Source organism: Mustela nivalis, assembly GCF_964662115.1.
Source record: "Mustela nivalis genome assembly, chromosome: 5".
Classification (NCBI taxonomy): Eukaryota; Metazoa; Chordata; class Mammalia; order Carnivora; family Mustelidae; genus Mustela; species Mustela nivalis.
In genome coordinates this window covers 20,758,530-20,780,529 of record NC_139024.1, presented here as the reverse complement: position 1 = coordinate 20,780,529, position 22,000 = coordinate 20,758,530, and the positions used below count along the sequence as shown (strand labels likewise).

The 22,000-nt window shown below is 47.9% G+C and overlaps 2 protein-coding genes and 1 long non-coding RNA gene across 10 annotated transcripts in view; 1 reads left to right on the top strand and 2 right to left on the bottom strand.

Moving 5' to 3' along the window:
- The window catches only part of LOC309865544 (uncharacterized protein), a gene marked incomplete at its 5' end in the record, with an annotated part of 84,173 nt that extends 62,516 nt beyond the window's left edge, over nucleotides 1-21,657 (top strand). Inside the window, 2 exons of one of the 2 annotated variants that reach the window (XM_082731988.1) lie at nucleotides 5,485-5,543; nucleotides 20,394-21,657. In XM_082731988.1, the coding sequence (XP_082588114.1) occupies nucleotides 5,485-5,543; nucleotides 20,394-20,449 (115 nt within the window). In that variant the 3' untranslated portion in view covers nucleotides 20,450-21,657. The remainder of the gene's footprint in view (nucleotides 1-5,484; nucleotides 5,544-20,393) is intronic. The other variant, XR_014312148.1, reaches the window with a different exon arrangement.
- LOC309864242 lies at nucleotides 1,959-3,515 on the bottom strand. Its single transcript, XR_014311410.1, has 2 exons — nucleotides 3,285-3,515; nucleotides 1,959-2,461 (listed from the first exon to the last, which is right to left on the bottom strand). It is a non-coding gene; the product is annotated as an uncharacterized lncRNA (long non-coding RNA).
- Nucleotides 6,543-22,000, bottom strand: part of TRAF3IP2 (TRAF3 interacting protein 2) — a 47,908-nt gene continuing 32,450 nt past the window's right edge. For 3 of the 7 annotated variants that reach the window (XM_082731942.1, XM_082731943.1, XM_082731941.1), the window contains 6 exons: nucleotides 19,687-19,865; nucleotides 17,384-17,472; nucleotides 14,217-14,285; nucleotides 12,987-13,103; nucleotides 9,575-9,649; nucleotides 6,543-7,128 (listed from right to left, as the gene is read on the bottom strand). In XM_082731942.1, the coding sequence (XP_082588068.1) occupies nucleotides 6,982-7,128; nucleotides 9,575-9,649; nucleotides 12,987-13,103; nucleotides 14,217-14,285; nucleotides 17,384-17,472; nucleotides 19,687-19,865 (676 nt within the window). In that variant the 3' untranslated portion in view covers nucleotides 6,543-6,981. The other 4 variants (XM_082731946.1, XM_082731947.1, XM_082731945.1 and 1 more) reach the window with 4 other exon arrangements.

Genomic DNA, 22,000 nt, shown 5'->3' with positions numbered 1-22,000 from the left:
ATACATATACTCTGCAGTGCTTTTCCATACTTTCCCGTTTCTTACATTGTGTCTCCTAATCTTGGATCTCACCCACATGGTGGCTTATAGGGATGTTGAATATTATAATCAAAAGGGAGTGTGCGGGGAGGAGGAATGAGCAAGACTTCTGTTTGTTAGGAAAATGTCCAGTCTGCTTGTTGGAGACACCTGGAAGCGGCGTAGATGTGAGCTGAGTGCTGGGTCGTAGCGAGGGTCAGGGGAAAGGGAACAGTGGCTCCATCACTCAGCATTTACCACGTACTGCCTCGACTTGGTCTTCTCACGTGTCACGTCCCATCCTAGATTTTAAATAATTTTATCTATGTCCTAGACTTATTTATTTATTTATTCATTTTGGAGAATGAGCGAGCAGGGAGAGGTGCTGAGCGCGGAGCCTGATGCAGGCTTCAGCCCCACCATCTAAGAGTCAGATGCTCAACTGAGCCACCCAGGTACCCCACCACCACGTCTTAGATTTTAAATAATTTGAAGGCAAGAGTCATGTATCACCTTTGTGCCAAACATAGGACCTTGTACATAGTAGGCATTTAATAACTAATTGTCGATTGGTTGCTGATCTCTAGCTACTGCTTAGCTCCCACTAGGTGACCCTTCTGGAATTAGTTTTGAATTCCCATCTTACTGGAAATGGTAGCATGATGGAACCCAAACCTTCATGGTTACCTTGGGACTTCTGCTTCCAAGTGCCTTTTTGACGAAGAACTGTATGCTGGTATCCAAAGACCTTAGTTTAGAATCTGGAATTTTAAAAATCTGGATGTAGGAAGGTCCTGTCCACCCAGTGTGGAACCTCCCCTTCAGTCACCTGCCAGCCTGGTTGAGTGCCTGAACTTGGTGATACTCTTTTGCCTGGGAGGGTTAGTGCATGAGACTCTTTCCAGTGTGGACAACAGAGTTTAAGTTATTTCTTCAGACATCCATTTTTTATTTATTAAGGTCAAAGGTAGGATGACGAGTGAAGGGGCCTCCAGGGCACTGCCTAGGGGGCTGGGGGGTGACAGTGGAGCAGGAGCACTCGTGCTGGGCATCCTGGAGGAGGAATGCAGGGGTGTGGACAGGAGCAGGGAGGGAGGTTGGTGTTGCTGAATAGCAAGCACCACTGGACAGTTGCTCAGGGAGGCAACTGCACAAGTTGTCCCCAGTGCAGCTCTTTTGCCCCAACCTGGTTTAGAATTGTCCTGTGTCCTTGGGGTTTATTGTGAATGAGCATCCTGTTTTGAAAACCAATTTGAAGCTAGAATGGGAGACGTTTTCTTTTAGCCACAAAGTGAGAACAATGAAAATAGGACTATCCTAGTTGATCATTACTTTCAATGTTGTAACCACAAAAATGGGAAACTTCTCTTTCTAGCTTGGGAGGATTTTATAAAATCTCCACATTTTGTGCACATTTTGAATGTGAGACTTCCCCACCACAGAACCCATCTGAGAGGGATTTAAAGCTCAGGCAAGTGGCTGCTCTCTGTAAGTTTCTGAGTAAGTGAACTTTGCAGATAACAACAGATTGGAAGATAGAATCAGTTAATCCCTGAACTCGGGGAACCCTTGGCCCAAATCCCAGATAACACAGGATGCTGAAAATCAGTCGGTTCCTGGCCTCACCTACACTTCTTTCTCCTCTCCTTGGAAGAATGCCGCTTTTGACCCCCGCCAGCCTGAGAGCGCGGCCTCCCCGTCCCACCTCGATGCGTGCAGGGACAAGCGGCCTTCTGTGCAGGGCGTCGCCCGCAAGGTGGCAAAGGCCAGGCAGGTACGCGCCGCCCAGCTGCTGCTGAGCGACGAGGCCGGCCGCCGAGCCCCACGCCAGCTTGTTCTAAAGCAGCCCTTTTGATAACAGCGATTACATTTCCCTCACTGGAGCCTTGGGCTGATTGAGCCCCAGCCAACTTCTCCTGGTAACAAAGAGGAGGGGAAAGTAATCCAAACACAGGTTTTATTATAAAAACCAGGGAGTGAGAGAAGCATGTTTATTCTGTAAGATAGCACACCTGCTTGGGGCCCGGGAGGCTCGGTTCCATCAGTTGCCATGGTAAACTCGTTATACTTCAAGGCCATGTGGCTTTGTTTCCTTTTGAGGTCTGGTCCTTGTCCTACCTTTCCTAACAACTCCAACACAATGACATGCAAGCCTGCGACAGCATAATTGATTTCTCCTTGCCTCTATCCACGGTTTACATTTGCGCCGCGCAGGACTGAGGCTCCCTTCTCCTTTGAACTCGCAGCTCGCCACGCAGGCCTGCCTCCGAGAGAGCCATCCTCATTAACATTCCAGGTCCCCCGTCCCCGCCAGCCGTAAACGAGCCCCGCATCAGTGGCCTCCTTCCTTCCAGTTTTACCAACGAGTGGCTCGGTTCCATGTTTTGCTGCTGATCCAGGTGCCTGGGCGCTCCGTGCGGGGCGAAGCAGCACGCGGGAGAGGCTAAAAATAGAACAGCAGTTTGGACGCATACCAGAGCAGCGACTCCATTTCAACTTGCTTTGCACACTAAGCCTAATGGGATCCATCAGGCACGAGTTCTCTCTTTCGTCCTCCGCACCCCGCCCCCCTCTCTCCCCAGCTGCCGCCTACCATCAGCGCCTTCCTGGTGCACTGAGCACAGGGAGGTCAGGCAAGGGACAAGAAGTGTGTGTCCTCGTGGTTTCAGTTGTAAGTGCTGGGAGATCTGGGGGCTGCGGTTACTTATTCCTCCCATGTGAGTGTTTCCAGAAAAGAGCAGGCAGGCCCGGCACATGGTCACCTTGACCCAGGCGCACTTCGGGCCAAGAGCCTCTCCTCGTTTTAGCGGAGGCTCTAGTCTCACTTCCTAAACACCCCCCGGAGTATGACCTGGACCCACGCTCACATGCTCCTTGAGAGAGATTACAAATAGGCAGAGAGGCAGACAGAGGGGAAGGGTGGTGGTGGGAGGGGGAAGCAGGCCCCCCCGCTGAGCGGAGAGCCCGTGGTGGGGCTCGATCCCAGGACTCTGGGATCAGGACCAGAGCTGAAGGCAGAGGCTTAACCCACTGAGCCACCCAGGCGCCCCCTGGGATTCTATCTGAAAGCTTTTCCCAATAGAAAATGGAACGGATCAGTATGGAGTTAGGAACATGCTATCCTTGTCGGGCACAAGGCCTCCCCAGATGCCAGCTCTGTTGACTGGGCTCGGCTCTTGGGTGGTGTCCCTGTGCCTCCTGATAAAAGGGACCTTTCCTGCAGCCGCCCTCACCCTGACTCAAAGGAGAGTGATCAGGACCCATACCTTTCTAGTTTCTTCAACTGAAAGGTAATGCGGGTTTTCCAAACAGCGACGCCTTATTCCAACAAGTTGCCCCTCTTGTCGAATGAGAAGTGTGGCGGGGAAAGATGACTGTTAGAGGATTTCGAAGTAAAAGCATTTTTCATTGTCCTCGCTGCGGAGTTTGGCCAGATAAAACTCAACCAAAATTGATCTAATGGCAGATTTTATCTGTAAGCTTCGGGAAGGTGCCAACATCTTTTAAATTGTGCTTCGGTTTTATATAATACTAGTGTGAAATAAATAAATATGCCAAAACGACTTCACGAGAAGTCACACTCCAGCTAATCACAGCAGTAATTAATTCCCCAAAGAGTCTCCCCCAGAACAAGTTGCAACACGATCGTTTAATCCTACAGCCACCAGAGGACAGAGGGATGACTTCCCTCAGGCCTCCTGCGTTCAGGAGGCTCAGTTTACCTCCGGGAGATACTGGGTCATTTGTGGAACAAATGTACCCTCAAAAGCCAGAAAGCTTTCTAGGTTTGCCAGAAAAATGTCAGCAGACTAGACACCAGGCTATCTGGGATGTAGTCCTAGGGTGAACTTAAACAAACTGTGGTTTCGGTGGGTCCCATGATTACTATGCCGAAAACTACACTGCAGAGGTGCGTGATTTCTAGGGTTCCTTTCAGATTGAAAATTCCAGATGGTTCCAGAAGGAAGTGATTCAAGAATTAAATTTATTTCAGTGCTTGCTTTCTTCCTTTCTCGTTCTTCTTTTTGTTTATTTGGTTGGTGGGCTCATACAAAGCTATTTATCGTGAAAAGGAGCTCATAATTCTTCGGCAGGAGAGGCATTTCTTCTTTGTGGTATTTTCCCACAGTCTAACCTTCCTTCTCTTTTCACTCACCACGAGGAGGTGGGGCTCACTGATTCTTCTTGGTTCATTAGGAAGAAACAGAAAGATCTTGTGTTTTGAGAAACTCTTTCTGGATCATTTCCCAATGATCACAGGACTTTGCAGTCCCTTTGGCAAAGGTGACAGTGACAATGGGGTGTTTGGCAAAGTGGTGGAGGTGGTTAATGAAGTGGCTGAGGTGAAGAAAAACGCTCTTGGCAAAACATCACGAGACAAGGTCTGGAATGCTCAGAGCGGAGGGCGTCCCTCCCTTGCTGAGAAGACGGAGGAAAAACTCAATCTTTAAATAGGTGATTTATTTAAGAGGAAAAAAGAAGAGTATCTACAAGCATCATTTTTCTGAGCACTGAACTGAGACCTAGCTAGTCTAATAGTTAGACTGTAACCATACTCCGAGATGCCGCCAGATGATAGAAGTTGAATTAATGAGGCATATGTACATTTGGTCCCTGAAATTAAAAATTACGTTTCAAATTCTAAGTTCGTCACTAAACATTGGATAAGAATCTCACCTTGCATTCGGCATACCTCTCCCCTAAAGTCAGTTTCGGTCTGAATAAAGCCTTGTGGCCAAGAGGTTTTTTACTGAGTCAGCCTTACCCCACATCCTCCCCCAAAATATCCGCAGATGAATACACAAGGACAGGGATAATGTCTAAATAAACCAAGTGTTAATCTTCGGGTCGGTGTTCTAAAATAGTTGTTAAATTCCTTTGATGTCCGTGGTCATCAGATTGCATAGAAACTTCAAGGGTCAAGCTTTCCTCACCTGGCCAGGTGTTGTGTGTGTGTGTGTGTTTGTGTGTGTGTGTGTGTACTTTTGTTTTGTCTTTTTGCTACCACTGTTACCAGCTGTAACACTTTAATGACTATTTGTGGGAACACCAGGGACCTTCCCTCGTCATTCACCTGGGGCAGGAACAGTGGCTGAGAGCTCAGGACAGGTCTCTGAAGGGAGGAAGGGTCACAGCCTCACATTATTAAACCCTTGCAAACTGGAAGGATTTCAGAGAAATAATTGCTGACGTCATTTTACTTATAATTGTTGGAATCCTTAATGATGGTGTCCCCTCAAACAAGAGAGTCCCACCAGGTCTCAGACGCTACAGCAGTCAGGATGCTGGTGACCTTCTCACTTCAGGTAATGACGACCTCAGGCAAACTAGTGGTTTCCCTTTTCCTGTTTTTATAAACATTCACTTTACCGCCCAGTACACATGAAGGTACCATACATGAACCCATGTTCTTTGCAATTCATTGGCAAACCTTCTTTAGCATGGATATTTGTCTTTTCCCTGCGGTGACAAACGAGAGCTGAACGGACAGCATGATGGTCTTGTTTCCGAGTCGACAGAGACAGGTAACAGGAAACAGTAGCTCTCTCCCCCCAGCCCCACCTTAAAATCTTCGTATTTCTGGGGCGCCTGATGTGGCTCAGTGGGTTAAAGCCTCCGCCTTTGGCTTGGGTCATCATCCCAGGGTCCTGGGATCAAGCCCCACATCGGGCTCTCTGCTCAGCTGGGGGCCTGCTTCCTCCTCCCCCTCTGCCTGCTTCTTTGCCTACTCGTGATCTCTGTCTGTCAAATAAATAGATAAGATCTCAAAAACCAAAAAACTTCGTATTTCTATTTAGGGCATAACTAATGTCGCCCCACCACCATCACCCCACCTGGCTCTACAGCTTATGTACATTATATATATGATGTATTTATTATATAGTTATGTTTGTGTTTTCTTGAGATCAGATGAGCAAGATATATAATGCTTCTAAAATTACAAATGTGAAGGTGTTGCTGAAGAAAATTTTAAAAAGAAAACGTAGTTTTGTCCTCTGGGCGATATAATTATGAAAACTCAGTCATTCCTCAATTGGGTATTTAGAACTTGGGTCCTGGACCCAAACCACTTAGGGCCCAGAAGATACTTTCATCCACGTTGTCATTTTAGAAGCGAGTCCTCGGGGTTTCAGGCAAGTGACAGGACCTGCTCAAGGTCACACAGCAAGTTAGTGGGGGGAGCGAGACAAGAGCCCCAACCACCGGTCCAGCCTGCCTTCTGCCGCCGCTGCCTCCCGTTCCTGGATATTCTTCCGTGGATAGCCAGGCCCTATTTAGAATATATTTATAACCACGGCTGTGTGTTGTATGGAATGGTTTTGCCAAAAAGTTCTACTGCAAAAATAAAGCTTTGAAGATTACATTAAAAAGAGATTGTTTAACTGTCTGGCTCCAATCCTCTCCTATAGAGCAGTCGGATACATTTATCTAATAGGACATCCGAGCAGCTTTCGCGAAGCAATTGCCCGCGTCACTAGGAATTAACACACATCCATTTCCTTTGAGATAAGTAAAACACCATCTTACAAAAGAGTAAACATTTTATTATTTGTACACGAACCAGGCTGATCGGAGGACCCACGAGCATCTGGCTAACTCATAAACGTAGCTTTAAGCGAGCGGAGGGTGTTTGGGGTCGTGGACGGCAGCGTCACTTATATGATCTACAGGTAAGCAGGGAGAGGCCCAGGACAGACGCATCAGGCTGTTAGGAGCAGCGTGGTCGGGGGTGGGGGTGGGGGGCACGTCAGAAGTAGGGACTACAGAGCAGCCACTGCCTCTTTCTGAAAGGCAGGGTCTGAGGAGGTCTCCATGGGAAGAGGGGTCTGCAGGACAGGTCTTCTGGGGTGGGGGGGGGGGTCCTCCGAGAGGGACCCCGAGGGGACGTGTTGTCCGAACAGGTCCTCCCCCCCCCCCCCCCCGCAACCCCGGCACAACCCTAGGGCTCTGGGCACGGAGGGGTCACAGGGGCACCACCTGAAGCGTGGGCAGGGGCCCCCGGGGCGGGGCTATGTACTCCTCTTCCCTGAGCAGCCGCAGCAGGATGTTTTTCTTATTCTTGGGCCAGCTGTACACGTGAGTGTTCTGAAGCCAGGTGGGCACGTGCTCCTAGGGGAGAGACAGCAGCACAGGGGTGAAGGCCTTTAGAGAGAAACCCGGATTCCAGATCCCAGGCCCAGTTCCCAAACCTCCCCGGCTTCCCTGCAGGGGCGTGCCCTCCGGCAGTCTCCGGGGAGTCGTGCTGTTTGGCTTTTCGGAAGGGGTTAGCATGTGAGACGCGCCTGGCTTCGGGGTAAGCTGTAGACCTCATTATGGAAACCACATGTGCGCGGCGTTTGCTGTCAGCCTCCCGGGCTACCTGCCCTTTGCATTTCAACGTGCTTTTCACCACCCTCACATGAAAGGGGTAGGACAGAGGTCACGCAGAGTGATGCGAATTCCTTTGTGGCTTCAGGAGAAGTATGCCAAGGCTACGGGCTTGATGTGATTCATTATCCTTTCATTCCAGCCACACAGATCTGGCCTGCAGTAGAAGGAGCCCACCAGACCTGGGATCAGGCCAAAAGCAGAAACTATAAGCCTGGGATCGTGAGGGTGCCGGCCCAGACTGCCCTCGCGGAGTGACATTCTGTGGGGGAGACAGACGATGAATAAGGAAAATATATAGTCGGTTTGACGGTGATACATATTGTGGGGAAAAATAAGGCGGAGAAAGGGGAGAGGGGGTCCTGGGCAGGGCGGAAAGGCTTGCGGCTTTAAGTAGAGTGTTTAGGAAAGGTTTCACTGAGAAAATGAGCAAAGACCTAAAAGAGAGGAAGGGGCCAGCTTTGTGGATGTCTGGGTCCGGACAGTGCAAAGGTGCTGCGGTGGGGGCGTGCCTGGCCTGTTCAAGGAGAAACGGGCCAGTGTGGCCAGAGAAAAGCCAATGAGTGAGACAGAGGGGGAGGAGAGGTCTGGAAGTAGAGGGGCCTGGGTCAGGGCCTTCTAGGTTTTTCTCTGGGTGGATGGGATCCCTTCAGTGGTTGCAGAATAAGCTTAGAAGCAGCAGCTGCGACAGGTCGGGCACCGTGCTGGTGTGGAGGACACCCAAATGAAAAAGACGCAGCTCCTGCCCTGAGGAGTTCATGGCCCAATGATGGAATGTAAATGAAGTGAAGAAACTATTTTCTAGGCAGTGGTGTACCAGAGGGGCAGGAGGTGGGAGCACTCTACCTCGAGCACAGGCAACCAGGGGGTTGTCTGAAGAAGTTTCATAAGCATTAATAAAACCAACTCAGAGTTGGTCTCCTTTTCCACCACTGTGCTCCCACCAGCCCTTTCACCCCCAGCCGCGAGCCCCTGGCTCAAGGCACTCTAGCTCAGAGAGCTCAAAAGAGGAACAAGTTAGTATATTGGCAAGGAGGATGAGAGGTCAGCGGAATCTAGGGATTGGGTGATAGAAGGCTAAGCAAGAGTTGACTACACAGAAAAGTCAGGGAAGGGCATGGCCAGCAGGGGGAACAGACAGTGCGAAGGCACAGAAACAGAAAGAACAGGGCTGGTGTGAGGGCATGCTGGGATAGTCCAGTATGACCAGAGCATAGAGTCCCTGTGCAGATGGCGGGGAGAGAAGACTGAGCAAGTGGGCACAGCCCTCTTCTAAGGGGCCTCATCTGTCACGCTGAGAAAAGTGGACACGATCCCGGCGTCCGTCGGAATCCACAGCACAGTTTCTAAGCTGGAGCGAGACAGATCAAATCTGTATTTTGGATGTTCCTCTTTCATGGCAGGAGAGAGGGTGGCTAGTACAGGGCCAGAGTAGGCAGGGAGACCAGCAAGGAGATCCCGCAGTGGGAACAACGGGAGCCTGCGTGGGGGATGGAAATGCACGCTGTCGCCCAGGGTGTGAGCTCTGGACTGAAGTCGTCTCAGGGCGCCTCTGCCTCCTGCCCCAGGAAGTCTCTGCGGTCCTGACCTTCAGGGATCCTCCCAGGTACAGCTGGGCCTGAGCTCAGGGTGCTGTGGTCTGAGTCTGCCTGCCCCTTGCCAAGCCTGGAACATGGCTTCAGATGGTTTTTGTCCCCATGCCCCAAACTGCTAGAATGTTCTTTCGGTGTATAAACGCTCATATAAACCACAGCAAAGTTCACTTTGGTAACACTGTAGATTGATTTAATTCCTGCCATCTACAGATTTGAGAGCTGAACTCTGTGCACCAAAATACCTCTGTGGACAGTCAGCAAAAACTGTCCATATCTTGACTTTTACGTATGAGAGATAAGAAGTATCAGATGAACCGTCTTTTTTTCTCTCCTGAGTTAAAACACAAACTACTTCTTTGTGTGTAATGGTTGTTTGAACAATTAGGACAGCGATGGCCCAGCAGATAACACCTTAAAACCTTCCTGATTCATGCTGCTGAGCTGAGCTGAGCGCTACAACTTGTGGATCTTTCTCGTAACACTGTTATCTCTAAGAACTGATACAGAGTTCACAAGCTTTTCCACGGAGAAGCCCAGATAACAAGCACACCAAAGCTTGAATTGGAAGGTTTTTGGCTTATTTCTTTGTTTACCTTCTTAGCATTCGGGAAGAGCACGGGGATGAATCTGAAATTCATGCTTCCTTGTTTGATGAATTCGATCTGCATCTGGAACAGGAAGAATTTGAAGGTTTGAGTTCAGGAATGAAGGAGAGTTAATGGCACCCAGGACCCTGCAAACCCCCATAGCATTTTTATTCTGACTTCCCTGAGTGCCACACACTGAGACTTTTAAGGTCTCCCCATTACGCATGCATGCTACTCACTCTTCCATGAATCATTTATTGAAGGCCTATTAAAAGTCACACTCTGTGCTAGACTTCAGGTTTCAAGGATTAGGATACCTTGTAGGGTGTGCTGAGCTGGCTTGTATCGGCTCAGGAAAGCCAGTCGTACGTATCCCTTCCTAATTCTGTGTTTGATGACTTTACACTGGTAGCTTGAAATTGACCAATTTTTGGGTGGGGGGGTGGTGGTGGAGACTAGTTAATCAGAGCACTGCTGATAGGATTCCTATCCTCCCAAAGCCAGCAGATTGGTGAGCAGGAAGAAGGATACACTGCCAACCACAATGCAGTGTGAAAAGTAGAAATAAATTGCTGTGGAAACCCAAAATGGGGGCCATCCATTTCTGCATCGGTGATCTGAAGGACAGTTAGGAGGGATAGATCACTTAGATATTGAAAGACAAGAATTTGGTCCAGGAGAGGAAGCAGGGTGAGGGGAAGGGCATCCTCAGTAGAGGAAACAGCATGAGCAAATGTCTGGAGGTTGTGGAAGAACGTTGGTGGGGTCGGGACCAGCGAGCACCGCTTTGTGGCTGGGGCACAGGATGGGCTAGGGAGGGAGTGGGAGATGAGGCTGGGGGTCTGCTGTGAGGAGCTCTGCCAGCCACACTGGAGGTCCCCCACACAGTTCCAGTTTGCACTGACACTGTCGTGGCTCCCAAAGACTTGGCTGCCAGGAACTCTTTATCAAACCCAGAATTTTCAAGCTGAGGGGAGCTAGCGTCTTCCCAATGCTGTGACCAGCACAAAGCTCTCAGTCATCTGATGACGAGGAGATGAGGAATTATGTGTCCCCAAGTATTTCATCTTCCAATTGATTTTTATCACCGAGAAGTCTTCATTGTACAGGGGAATAAAAACAGGACAGAGAAGAAAGTGACGGTGGTGACAGTTGGTTATTGAAGTCACCATAGAAACCCCCTCACAAACACACACACACACGAATGCACCAGTTTTTTTTTCCCTCTCAGAACCACTGTCTTTTACAATTGAGAGGACCAAAACATGTTTAAAACAATCTGTGTCCTGTGTGATGTGAACACGCCAATCACCAGGACAAAAACATGTGGAAAGGAAGGGCCCAGGGTTGACAAGTTACAAGGGAAGAACTGGATTTAGTCTCAGACTTCCATCCAGTTCCCAGAATCCGTAAAGTTTTGTTCGTCCACTAGGCCGCACCGGATGCTGATTTTCTCTCCTATTTCCAGACACTGGCTTTTTGTGGAGTTGTTGGCCCTATGATGCAGTTACTCGTGGCTACCTCTTCATTCCCTCCGTCCTAGAGGCTTCTGCTGCCTGGAGGGCACCTGGAGGTCTACTTATCTGGCCTCTTGAGCCCCTCTGGTGATAAGGAAGAGCCCAAGACACTGTTGTCCCCAGAAAACTGAGTTGGGAGACAATCTGGTTACTGGCCGGGCACTGTCAGACAAGCTCCGGGGGTAGCTGTTTCACTGCCTGGCACTGCTGCACACCAGCACAGCGTGACAGGTTTCCTCAGGAACCGGCAGGGACCTGGAGCCCTTCCCACACACCAGCTGTCAGCTCCCAGGACTGGCAGGTTCCTAGAGATGCAGACAGGACATCCAGTGCTGTGGGCCACGCAGACATGCAGCAGGCAGCCAAGGGACGGCGGCCGCCACAGCCAGCCGTGACCGTGGGCCGGGCCCGTCCGTGGGCCATCAGACTGGGAGAAGATGGAATGGGAGGACGCTTAGCCCCTGGCTCCTTGGCCTTACTCTCTGGCTTCACCGCTCGCCTTGGCCTTTACTTTGGGTTGGTTCTAACCTCAGATAAGTGGTCGGTACTTGCTAGAAGAGGAGACGGATGGGGAAGCTCCATCCACCCACCTGCTCTGCCTTTTTCCTGGGCTCCTGATCCACAGGGCAGACTCGGACTTAGGTCAGGCTTCCCTGAGGTCTGCTGCTGGTCCCCTGTGTCCTGCCTTGTGCCACTTACTTATTCTATCCGGGCCACTTCAGCGTCCTGCCCCATATTCCCATCTTAGACTATGATCCTTTCTGTCCATTCCAGGCGCTTGTGGAATGTTCCAGTTGGAATGGAGCTTACAAGTTCTAGTCCAGCGGCTGTCAAGCCTTTTTAAAAAAAAATTTTTTTTTAAAGATTTTATTCATTCATTTGACAGACAGAGATCACAAGTAGGCAGAGAGGGAGGGGGAGGCAGGCTCCCTGCTGAGCAGAGAGCCCGATGTGGGGCTTTATCCCAGAGCCGCCCTGACCCCCAGCACCTATGGCTACCCAGTAGGGACTCCACGGAACATTTTGAAAGTCACAAGCCTAGTCCAGCATCCTAGTCAAGCAGAACTGTCTCCACAGCACCTCTGTCATCTTGGAAAGCAGGGAGATCACTAGCTCACAAAACAGCCAATTCCAAAGCTGGGTGATATTTTCCATCAGAATGTTCTATCTATCAGATGCCAAGCAAGCCTAACTTCCTACAGATTTCTCCCACTGGCTTTAGTTGGGCCAGGCCCCATGGTTCGGGTGTGGCAGCAGACTGTTGCTCATCCATCATGAGCTCAGAACAATCCCTTCCCTTGACCTGAGCATGGACATGTCCCATACACATCACAGACATGACCCCATCACATCTTCACAACCACCCTGTGACCCACTGCATGATTAGGGACATGGAGGCACAGAGAGGTTTAGGCAGTTGGCTCAGGGTCCCACAACTATACAGGAAGAAGCGAAATCTGAACCAAGTCCCTCTGACACAGCACCGTGTGTCCATTCTACTTCGCTACTCTGCGTCTCTGATGTACCAGGGGACAGAACAGGACAGATGCAGGAGCCCCCCTCTCCTCACAGCCCTGGCCTAGGCCCCTCTTCGGACCACCCAGCTGTTGGTGAACAACCAAGCCAGCAGAGCCCTGCTTCCAGGGTCATCTAACCGGAAGTGAGGGATCACGGATGACTGTCCCCTTGCAACAGACAGGAACGGAGTCCCAGGGATGTGGCCGCTGGCCCACAGTCCCGAAGGCAGCCGGAGCCAGAGGCAACATCCCCTGTCCTGCCCGGGGTTCCTCACCCCATCACCGCGCCACCTTCCGTTGGTCCCCAGCGGAGGACAGGCCTTCCCAGAAGAGCGCGCCCCTCTCTGGGGGGTGGCGGGGTGCGGCGCTCCCCTCGCCACTCACCATGCGATGAATGTACTTAGTGTGTAAGCCGTGCTCGTCCTCGTCCAGCTGCGACTCGGCACCTTCCACATCCTGTTTGTATTTGGGGCTGATTGCTACAATTATCATCACTGTCTTCTGTTAATGAGAGAGAAAGCGTGTTTATGGAAGTGTCAAGGGTGGTCCGCTCGCCGAAGGGAGGTTTGGGGAAGGCAGGCTGGCAAGCGGCCAGCAGGGCCCCAAGCCTCCCCACAGGCCCCCCCGCACCCCGAGGGCCTGCATCGCTGGTCCGCTGCGGAGAGCGCAAGGCGGCGGCCCCCACTCGGCCGGGCTCCTGGGTCCCCACCTCCCCGCCGCCTCCCTCCCGGCTCCCTTCAAACTGGGGCGCGCTCCCAAAGGGAGGCGGCTTGGCCCACCATTTCGCACAGGGGCCGCCGCTAAACAGACGGGAGCCTGGCCCAGCCCCGGCGGAGGAGAAGCCCCCGCTCCGGGAAGCTGCGGGTCCGCACTCCCGAGCGCCCTGCCCGCCGCGAGCGCGTCTCAGCGCAGCCGGCAGGAGCGGCCCCTTCCGCACAGAGCCCACGGCCCGCTGCAGACAAAAGGAAAAGCCGCAGGACCCCAGCCTGCTGCGACTCTGTCCCCCACCGCTCCCTCCAAAGGAAGCGGCTGCTTCAGCCGACACGGACACGCTGGCGGCGATCAATTTCTATCTTGTTAGAGCACAAAGTGTCCCAGTGGTCAGTATAGATTCTGTCAGTGGAAAACAAATCACAGGGCTGCGAGTGGGCGCCTGGGTGGGGGGCTGCGCGGCAGGGGGCCTCCTCCTCACCTCCTCCCCCTCCCGTGGAAGCTCTGGAGCGCCATCGGGCAGAACACTTGGGGTGGCCTCGGATTAAATTGAATTCTGTTGCTCCCTCCCTACTCCCTGCCTTCATTTCCGCTTTTCCTATTCTGGTGTAAAAAAAAAAAAAAAAAAAAAAAAAAAAAGCCAAAAAAACAAAAAACCTGCTCTGATTGTTATCAACCACCTGTGTCTGGTTTGACCGTTATTTCCTGCCTGTGCATGTCCACGAGGGTGACCCCATCCTTCCTTTCCAGGTCTCTACAGGGCTGCCAACAAGCGAGGCTTTGTTGGGGGCTCTCGCAGCTCTGGACTTGGTAGGTTTGCCAGGGCTTCTTTCATAAAATAACTCCACAGGCGAATTGTCTTTTTTGCCAGAAAACGAGCTCAGAATTTGGGACTGTACTTACATCTCGAAGGTAGCGTTCCATCCACTTAATGATATCAATGCCTCGGATTCTATCCTCAAATATGTCAATCTACGAGAAAAAGATGTGGGAAGTGGTTCTTAATGAGAAGCTTTCTGTAGATGTGGAGGGAGAGAAAACACAAGAGACTGTATGCATTTAAGACTGGAAAAATTACGATTGCTTTTTGCAGGGAGGAACATGTAAGTCTAAAACAAAATACAATTTTCTTAAAGTGTTCCCTATTTCAACATGAGTAGGCATTCAAGTATTAATATCCATAATTAGGATATAGTGGTACACATCAAAATCTATCTTTGGCTATACAATAATTATGTTTTAAAAATCTGAGAGACATAGTAGACCAAGTTGGATATAAGCCAGCAACATAGAGATTATATATATGTAATTTGAAAGGCTAACATGATATCATCCTGGAACATTTTAATGAATGTGTGGTGTACAAGTACTGAGATACAATTCTGGTGCTTTTGTTGCATTAGCCAGGTCATTATTATGGTATTATGTCCAGTTTCGATCTATGCGTTTAAAAAGGATTGGATGAAACTTGGCGCAAATCCAAGGAACAGTCATAAAAACAATTCCTGAGATGGTGGGAAAAGGTTTATGATGAAAGTCAAGAAGCAGATCTCTTGGGCCTTGAAAAGACCGATATTAAATATCAAGTCTTCGAAGGAATATTTGAAGGGAAGAAAAACCAGTTATTTTCTATTTTTCAGAAGACTAAATAAGGCAGCCTTTCTGGGGCTCTGGCCTATCCGGTAGCCAGAAAGTAACATATGTGTGTACAAGGTGCTCCTGCTTATAAGACGGATTATACACTAGAAGGGGTGACTCAGGGATAGTGTCCTCGAGGAGGGGTGATTTGATTTAGCCACAGTGCTCTCAGATCAGTTGTCCTAAATGTCACTCCTCCATTTAAAACGTATCAAGTCCTAGCCATTTAGCAAGCTCTCCAGGCCATCTGTGACCCAGCCTTACCTCTTTCCCTCACTGCCCACACCCTGAAAGCATAACAGACCTCCGTGCTCTCCTCTCCCACACGCTGACTTCCTCGTCTTTGCCTCACCTGCTTCTGCCCCATTGTGACCAGTGGTACTGGACAGTAAACACATTATTATAACATCTTTTCATTGTGGGACGAAAAAGTGCCTCGAGTATACCAAACTGTCAGACACAAGTTCAGAATATGCATCTTTATTGATGAACACTCAAAATGGAATGGCTTTCTTTTTGGGCTGGATGATTCCTGCTTTAAAATGTCAGATGGCCAATGACCACATGAGGTGATCTTGAGGAAGCCTGTGTGGCTTTCGGTGACTGGACTGGTAACCCACTTCTAACATATGAGACAGAAGCAATACAATGTCGGGGCTGAGAAGAAACAAGACAGCTGGGATCTACTCTTGGTTCTACTCTTGGCTTCTGTGCTTCCTACTCGTATAATTTTAAAAACATCACGGAAACTCTCTAAGTCTTATTATCTTTATTTGTAGTATGTGGTTAATAAGCCTACTTCCCAGGATGGTTGTAAGGACTGAAACAGTTGGACATGGAAAAGGTATATCATAATGCCAGGCTTGAAGTAGGTACTCAATAAATGGTTACTTTAATTGTTACCCCAGGACCTAAATTATTCCTTGCTACTGAGGTGGGTTTTCTGGGAAGCACAATGTGCTGGACTGTTTCTCCAGATCTCCGCCAAAGCGCACAGCTTCTGTCAGGCCAACTTCTCCACACAGCTACTGTTACAGGCCAAATTGTGTCTCTTCCCCCCAAATTCATTATTTGAAGTCTTAACCCCCCACTGCCTCAACCTGACTGTATTTGGTGATACACTTAGGGGCTCTTGATGTATCAATACAGTAACTTAGCTGTCCAGGGTGGGACTCCGTGATTCTACTAGAAGGCTTCCTGGTGATCAGAATCAAGGACAGACTTAAATTCTAAGTAGCCTCTGATTGGTAAGGTCCTAAAAACCTGTCCTCTTTTCCAAGGGCAATCAGTATGCTTACTTGGAAACATCCAAGAGTAAGATCTTTTCTGAGATGTTGGCCTTATGACCTGTAATTTGATTTTATGTCCTGGTTTCCACAGTGCTTTCTTATTCCAGAAATGAGAAATTGAAATGTTGGTTCCTATACAGTCACTAAGTCGGAATGTACAAATTGTATGCATCTTAAACTTGCGGACACTTCCATTAAAAAAAAAAAATTACAGAATAAAGAAAAAAATGCAGTAAAAACTGTTAAAAATAATGCTAAGCAATCATTAAAATGGACGTTTAGTTACTAAGTAGTTCCTTTTTATCCTTCAACATTGCTATTCATAGATATTTTCCTTGATTTTTCACTACTCTCTTGAATTCACTGTCACTAAATACCCCACGGGGGCCTCTGGGAAGGAAAAGACGTGATCTCAGTGTTTGAGGAAAGCCAGCCCTTTGAGTGGCCTCCTGTGGTATTTTATTTATCCTATAGAAGAACGTACATGACGTGAAGCTGTGCTGTTGGAAGGTGCTGCAGGGAAACTTGGGGGGAGCGTGCACTTTCTGAGATTCCTTGGGCCAAGATCACAGTGCCCGGCAGGGCTGGGTCGTCTGCCTCCCCTAGAACTGACTAGACCAGCTGAGAACCTGGCCGTGGATTCCTCGCCCAGGAGCATGACAGCCGCGTCAGGGTGTGGAAGGCAGCTGGGCACAGCGGGCCTCGTGCTTCAGGCCTCACAGCCCACTGCCCAGCACTAGGACCTGGTGCAACAAGCAGGTGGCCCTGCACCACAGGAATCCCAGCCGAAGCAGGCATGCTTGGTGGAAAAGGGCCAAGTCCAAAGTGTGGTAGGCTCTGGCGTTTCCTTCAGGCCAGGGGCCAAGCTGCATTTGTGGTTAGCATGAACGCTCGCCATCCTGGCTGTTCTGAGGTACTCGGGGTTGCTCAGAAAGCATGCAAGAAGGAAGTGCCAGAGTCTCTGGATCGCTGAAAATCTAGAAAACAATTACCTACGTCCATAAGCATTCAGTTCACAATCCCGTACCTCAAATAATATGGTTTAAAACCTCAACAGTTATACGTATGGCTTTTCTCCCTTTGTTTTTCTTCCCACTGTACTCACTTTAGCTGTTCAACCTTCTCTGGGGATGAGATACTTACTGCAGTTTGGAAGCCATTTACCAGGAGGAAGTTCACGAATTTCACCACCTCCATGGCTGTGTCCATAGAATAGGTGATAAAGACTTTCCCTAGGAGAGATTTTTCACATTTATTAGAAACTGGTCAGATTATTCTATCCTGAGCGCTTGTAAATTGTGTGCAAGGTCTTTCTGTCTTTCTCGAATAATGAAGTGAAACTCTGGGATGGGGGTGGTCTGAGGGCTCATGCCTGCAGCTGTGTGAATTGCTGTCCTCAGGAGAGGCCGAGAGGCAGGGGGTCTGAATAAGGGGGTGCAGACTGCCCCCTGCGCGGGGAAAGAGGAACGCCGGCAGCCTCGCACGTGATACATTAATACAATCCATCAGCCAGAACCCACAGGTCCTTGAGATGAGGCCACCTCCCGGTTTCTTAGAGACACTTGGCACTGTGCCTAAGGAATACTCTCACAGCAGGCCACGAAGCCGAACCTTGCTAAGGGGCCACCCAGCAGTGTCCTCTTTTGATCTCACGATGCTCTCTGCTTGTTTGACAAGAGCAATTAGGGGAGAAGGAGGAAGTGGTTCCTTATGCCCTCCTGCCCCTTATGGGAGGGAGAAAGGCCACTGGTGGGAGAAAGGCCAGGCTGATGGGGTACACGAAAGCAGAAATGTTAGTAGGACTTTCAGTGGCTTGAAGGACTGAGATGCCACCTCAGGATACCCAGCGTCACTGACCCCCTTCCTCCTCCCTAGATCAGCCTGAAGCCACAGAGGGCCCTGTGCCCACGAGCCTGACCCAGTCAGGATGCAAACCACTGTTTTCTCACACTAAAATCTTGTGGGAAATTATCTAACTAGCACGGTGATGGGAGAGATGAATAATCTCGGAGTGTTGGCTTTTAGTCTGCAATGGACAAGCTCGATCTCAGAACGTCCCTGGGGCAGAGCGTGGAGAAGAAAGGAAGGCTAGAGAGAAAATGTAAATGTGTATGTATTCATCTGTGCTTGGGCTCTGGTGCTTTGGAACGGCTCTCTCAAACAGAAGTGTGGACGGCGGTTACATTGACTCATTTAAGCAGTCCTGTTGATAGCACTCAACCTATCCTTAACACCCAATATTCAACCAACTCCTACATAAGAATTTTAGGACTCCTTTACAAACTAGAGTAAGATAAATAATGATCTACAGACTGACATCAGGGTGCTGACCGATGCAGAATTCATTCTCCAGAAATACTCAGAATTAAAATGTGTGAGATCTTGGGATGTCTGGATGGCCCAGTGGGTTAAAGCCTCTGCCTTCGGCTTGGGTCATGGTCTCAGGGTCCTGGGATTGAGCCCCACATCGGGAGCGGAGAGCCTGCTTCCCTCTCTCTCTCTGCCTGCCTCTCTGCCTACTTGTGATCTCTGTCAGATAAATAAATATTTTTTAAAAATAAAATAAAATATAATAAAATGTGTGAGATCTGTAAGAAGATTAAATAAATTTTTTGAATGATAAACAACAGTGGATCCTTGCCACAGAAATCTTTAGGAGTCCTAAATGACTAGAGCACAGATTCCCCAGATGGGAGTTATCAAATGCAAAAGGCACTGATTCCAGGTTTGTTTCAAAGAGGCACCCAGATTTGCAAAGGGCTTCTCAGAATTACCTGAGCTTCTCTAGCAAGCACAACAGAATATAACAATTTCACAAGTAGTGGCTGTTTTCCTAAGATTCCTGGAACTTACTGTCTTGACTGACCTTAATATGAGAACATTTTGGTGACAGTTCAACATTTCTGGTTCTGGCTGCAAAATATGGAAAAAGAATCATCACCTGACACTTAGTCGAATGTTTCTTTAAATAAAAGGCTTAGTTTGCATTTGGTTGTAAAGCAGTATGGAGAATGTGAGACCGCTTTTTCCAAACAAGATTGCTCATTCCTACAGGAAATGACCTCGTTCTTGATGGCTGCTGCTAATTTATGGCGAAACACTAGGTCCCCGGCCAATACCACATGGACATCCAATCAATTTACCCAGGGGCAAGTCCACTCAAGGGCATCATTTAGAAGAGAGAAGCGTTCGGGTTACTTGTCTTTGGAGTATATGTTTAAGAAAGTCTCGCGGTAAGCATTTTGTGAGTATTGCTGGTGGTCTCAGGGTCACTAAAAACATTGCTACAAAATGCGGGTTACTCTTTTTAGCCAAGAGTAAAGAAGTAAAATTTATTTCACTGTGTATATGAGAAATACCCAAGATTATGGGTGAAAAATCCTCAAGTATTCTGAAAGTATAAGACCTGGCAAAAAGAAGAAAAAACAACACTGCAAACAACTTACGTAACTCTTCTGGCAAATTGCTTGTTTTCAGAGTTCCTCTGGCTGGAGGGTTACTAAGGGGTCTAGGGACAGCAGCTGGGGACGGAGCCTGGGGACCCAGTGGTCTCAGTTCTGCAGGACACTCCAAGGACTCCTCAGGAACTCCAGCTCGATGAGGTGGCTGGTTATATAGTTGGTCCCTGGAAAAGAACACGTTTATAGTAAAATTTTCGTTTTACAATGGCCAATCCAGAGGGACAGAAAGTCTTTGAGAAGCCAGTGAGCTAGCTCTTCCCCTCTGCCTCCGTTTCTTTCCTAAGCGAGGGTTGCTTCATTGAATTTGAGTCAATAAGTGATTGGCGGGCAGCCGAGTGGAAGGACCCGTGTGAGGGTTCAAAAGAGGGAACTTAATTCGATTTCTCCATTTAAAGACTGTCTAATTGGGAAGATAAGTGGTATGTACAAGGCAGACATGGTCACCAGTAAAAGAAAGTAGTATAATGGGTGATATACAAGGTTGGTGTTACAGGCATTCAGATAAAAAGACAGGACTTTTAACTCATGATAGGTAACATTTAATTGTGTATCAGAAGGTAGGAAAGGCCTTGTAAGCTTCAAGTTTTTATGTTGTTGCTAATATATAGATGAGAAATCTGATTTTGAAGACCCCTTAGAGAAGTTTCTACCACATCGTTATATGGCGTCTTTATTATTTTTTTGGTTGACAGGTACACTTGTGGGAGATTTGGAAAGCCGAAGGATTCTGTGCAAAGTGCTGCTGTGAGGTGCCGAGCTCGTCAGGAGGCATCCCGGTGTCCTATTACCAGCCTCCCTTGTCAAGTTAAGGGCGTAGGCAGCCATTTTGGGTCAGTACAGATCTAGCAGGAACAGAATGGATCTAGTCGTTGCAGTGGCTGTGGCTTCCTGATTCTGGATTGTACTATGACAGCGTTGCCTCCAATGGAGAGTTCTCTGGTGACTTTCTCATCTTCTGCCTCTCTCCCTGAGACAGAGAAAGCAGCTTCTTTGGCGTCCTATTCTGTGGTGCTACTTGGGATCTTTCTTGGAATGCTGGCCTAAAACTTGCTCCTCCAATGGCCAACAATTCTAGAGCACTCACCCTACTGTGTTAAATCCCTTCTGCTACAAATAACTAGAGTTGTTTCTGGGTTCCTGACAGGGGGACTAAAACTGTGTCTGTAATGTTTTATTTCCTTGAAAAAACAAAACAAAACAAAAAACCAAAAAAACTCTGAAGGATGTGTGGCTCTTTGTTAACATTTAAAAAAAAAAATCTAGGGATTGGGAACGTGGATGTTTGTTATTTGTTGTAGGTTTGAGATGGTTTTCTATTCTAAATTTTTAAAACTGCTTTGATTTCAAAATTGTTGTGTATCTGCCCAGTTTTTATAGATTATTGCATACACTTACATTTTTACCCAAAAGAGTAATAAAAAATTTTGAAAGTCTTATGCAACGGGACTTAAAATAAAATTACACAGAATCTCAAGTGTACTATATTTCTGAAGTGTGAATGTTTGAGGAAATTATTTTTATTTTAGATTTTTACTAATACATAGAAAAAAAATCCTTATAAAATATGCCCTCATCTAATGGGGACCCAGGTCCACATCTTTTTTGCATTAAATTCCTTTATACTGAAAGTTACTTGGTTGTAATAGAAGCAATTGCTCATTAGATTAAAAAAAATGTTAAAGCTTTGGTAATGTTAAGAAACCTCCCTGGAAAAACAATATCATGGATATTAATGACAGAGTAAAGTTTCTATGTCAAGGTTTACTTTCAAATTTATCACTGAGGACTAGTTTCTTTATCCAAACTTATTTTTCATTATCCTAAAATGATAAAATAAATCCAAGGAGACCACAGCAGGCTTAAATGGATGTTACAAAAGCAATTCCTTTGTACTAACTTCTCAATTCTTCTGTAAATCTAAAAATATTTTGAAATAAATGTTTATTTAAAAACTTACTATTGCCTCTCCTATCCAAGACCAGTGGACATGTTTCATAAGGATGCTTAAGTTGTGTTTGTTTTCTTGGACTTGTGGATATTTCTTATGCAAGAGTACTTTTCTGGTTGTAAAATCACATTGTCTTGATTTCGTTATTTAAACTCTGTTTAAAAGTTTATTTATATTTCAGTAAACTCTACACCCAACTTGGGGCTTGAAGTCACAACCCTAAAATCAAGAGTCACATGATTCTCCGATGGAACCAGCAAGGTACCCCAAATCCTGCATAATTTTATTCTTAAAAAATAAGAGCTCTGTCAAGAAAGAAAATCTGAGAATGTTTGGGCTTTTTAGGAGAGG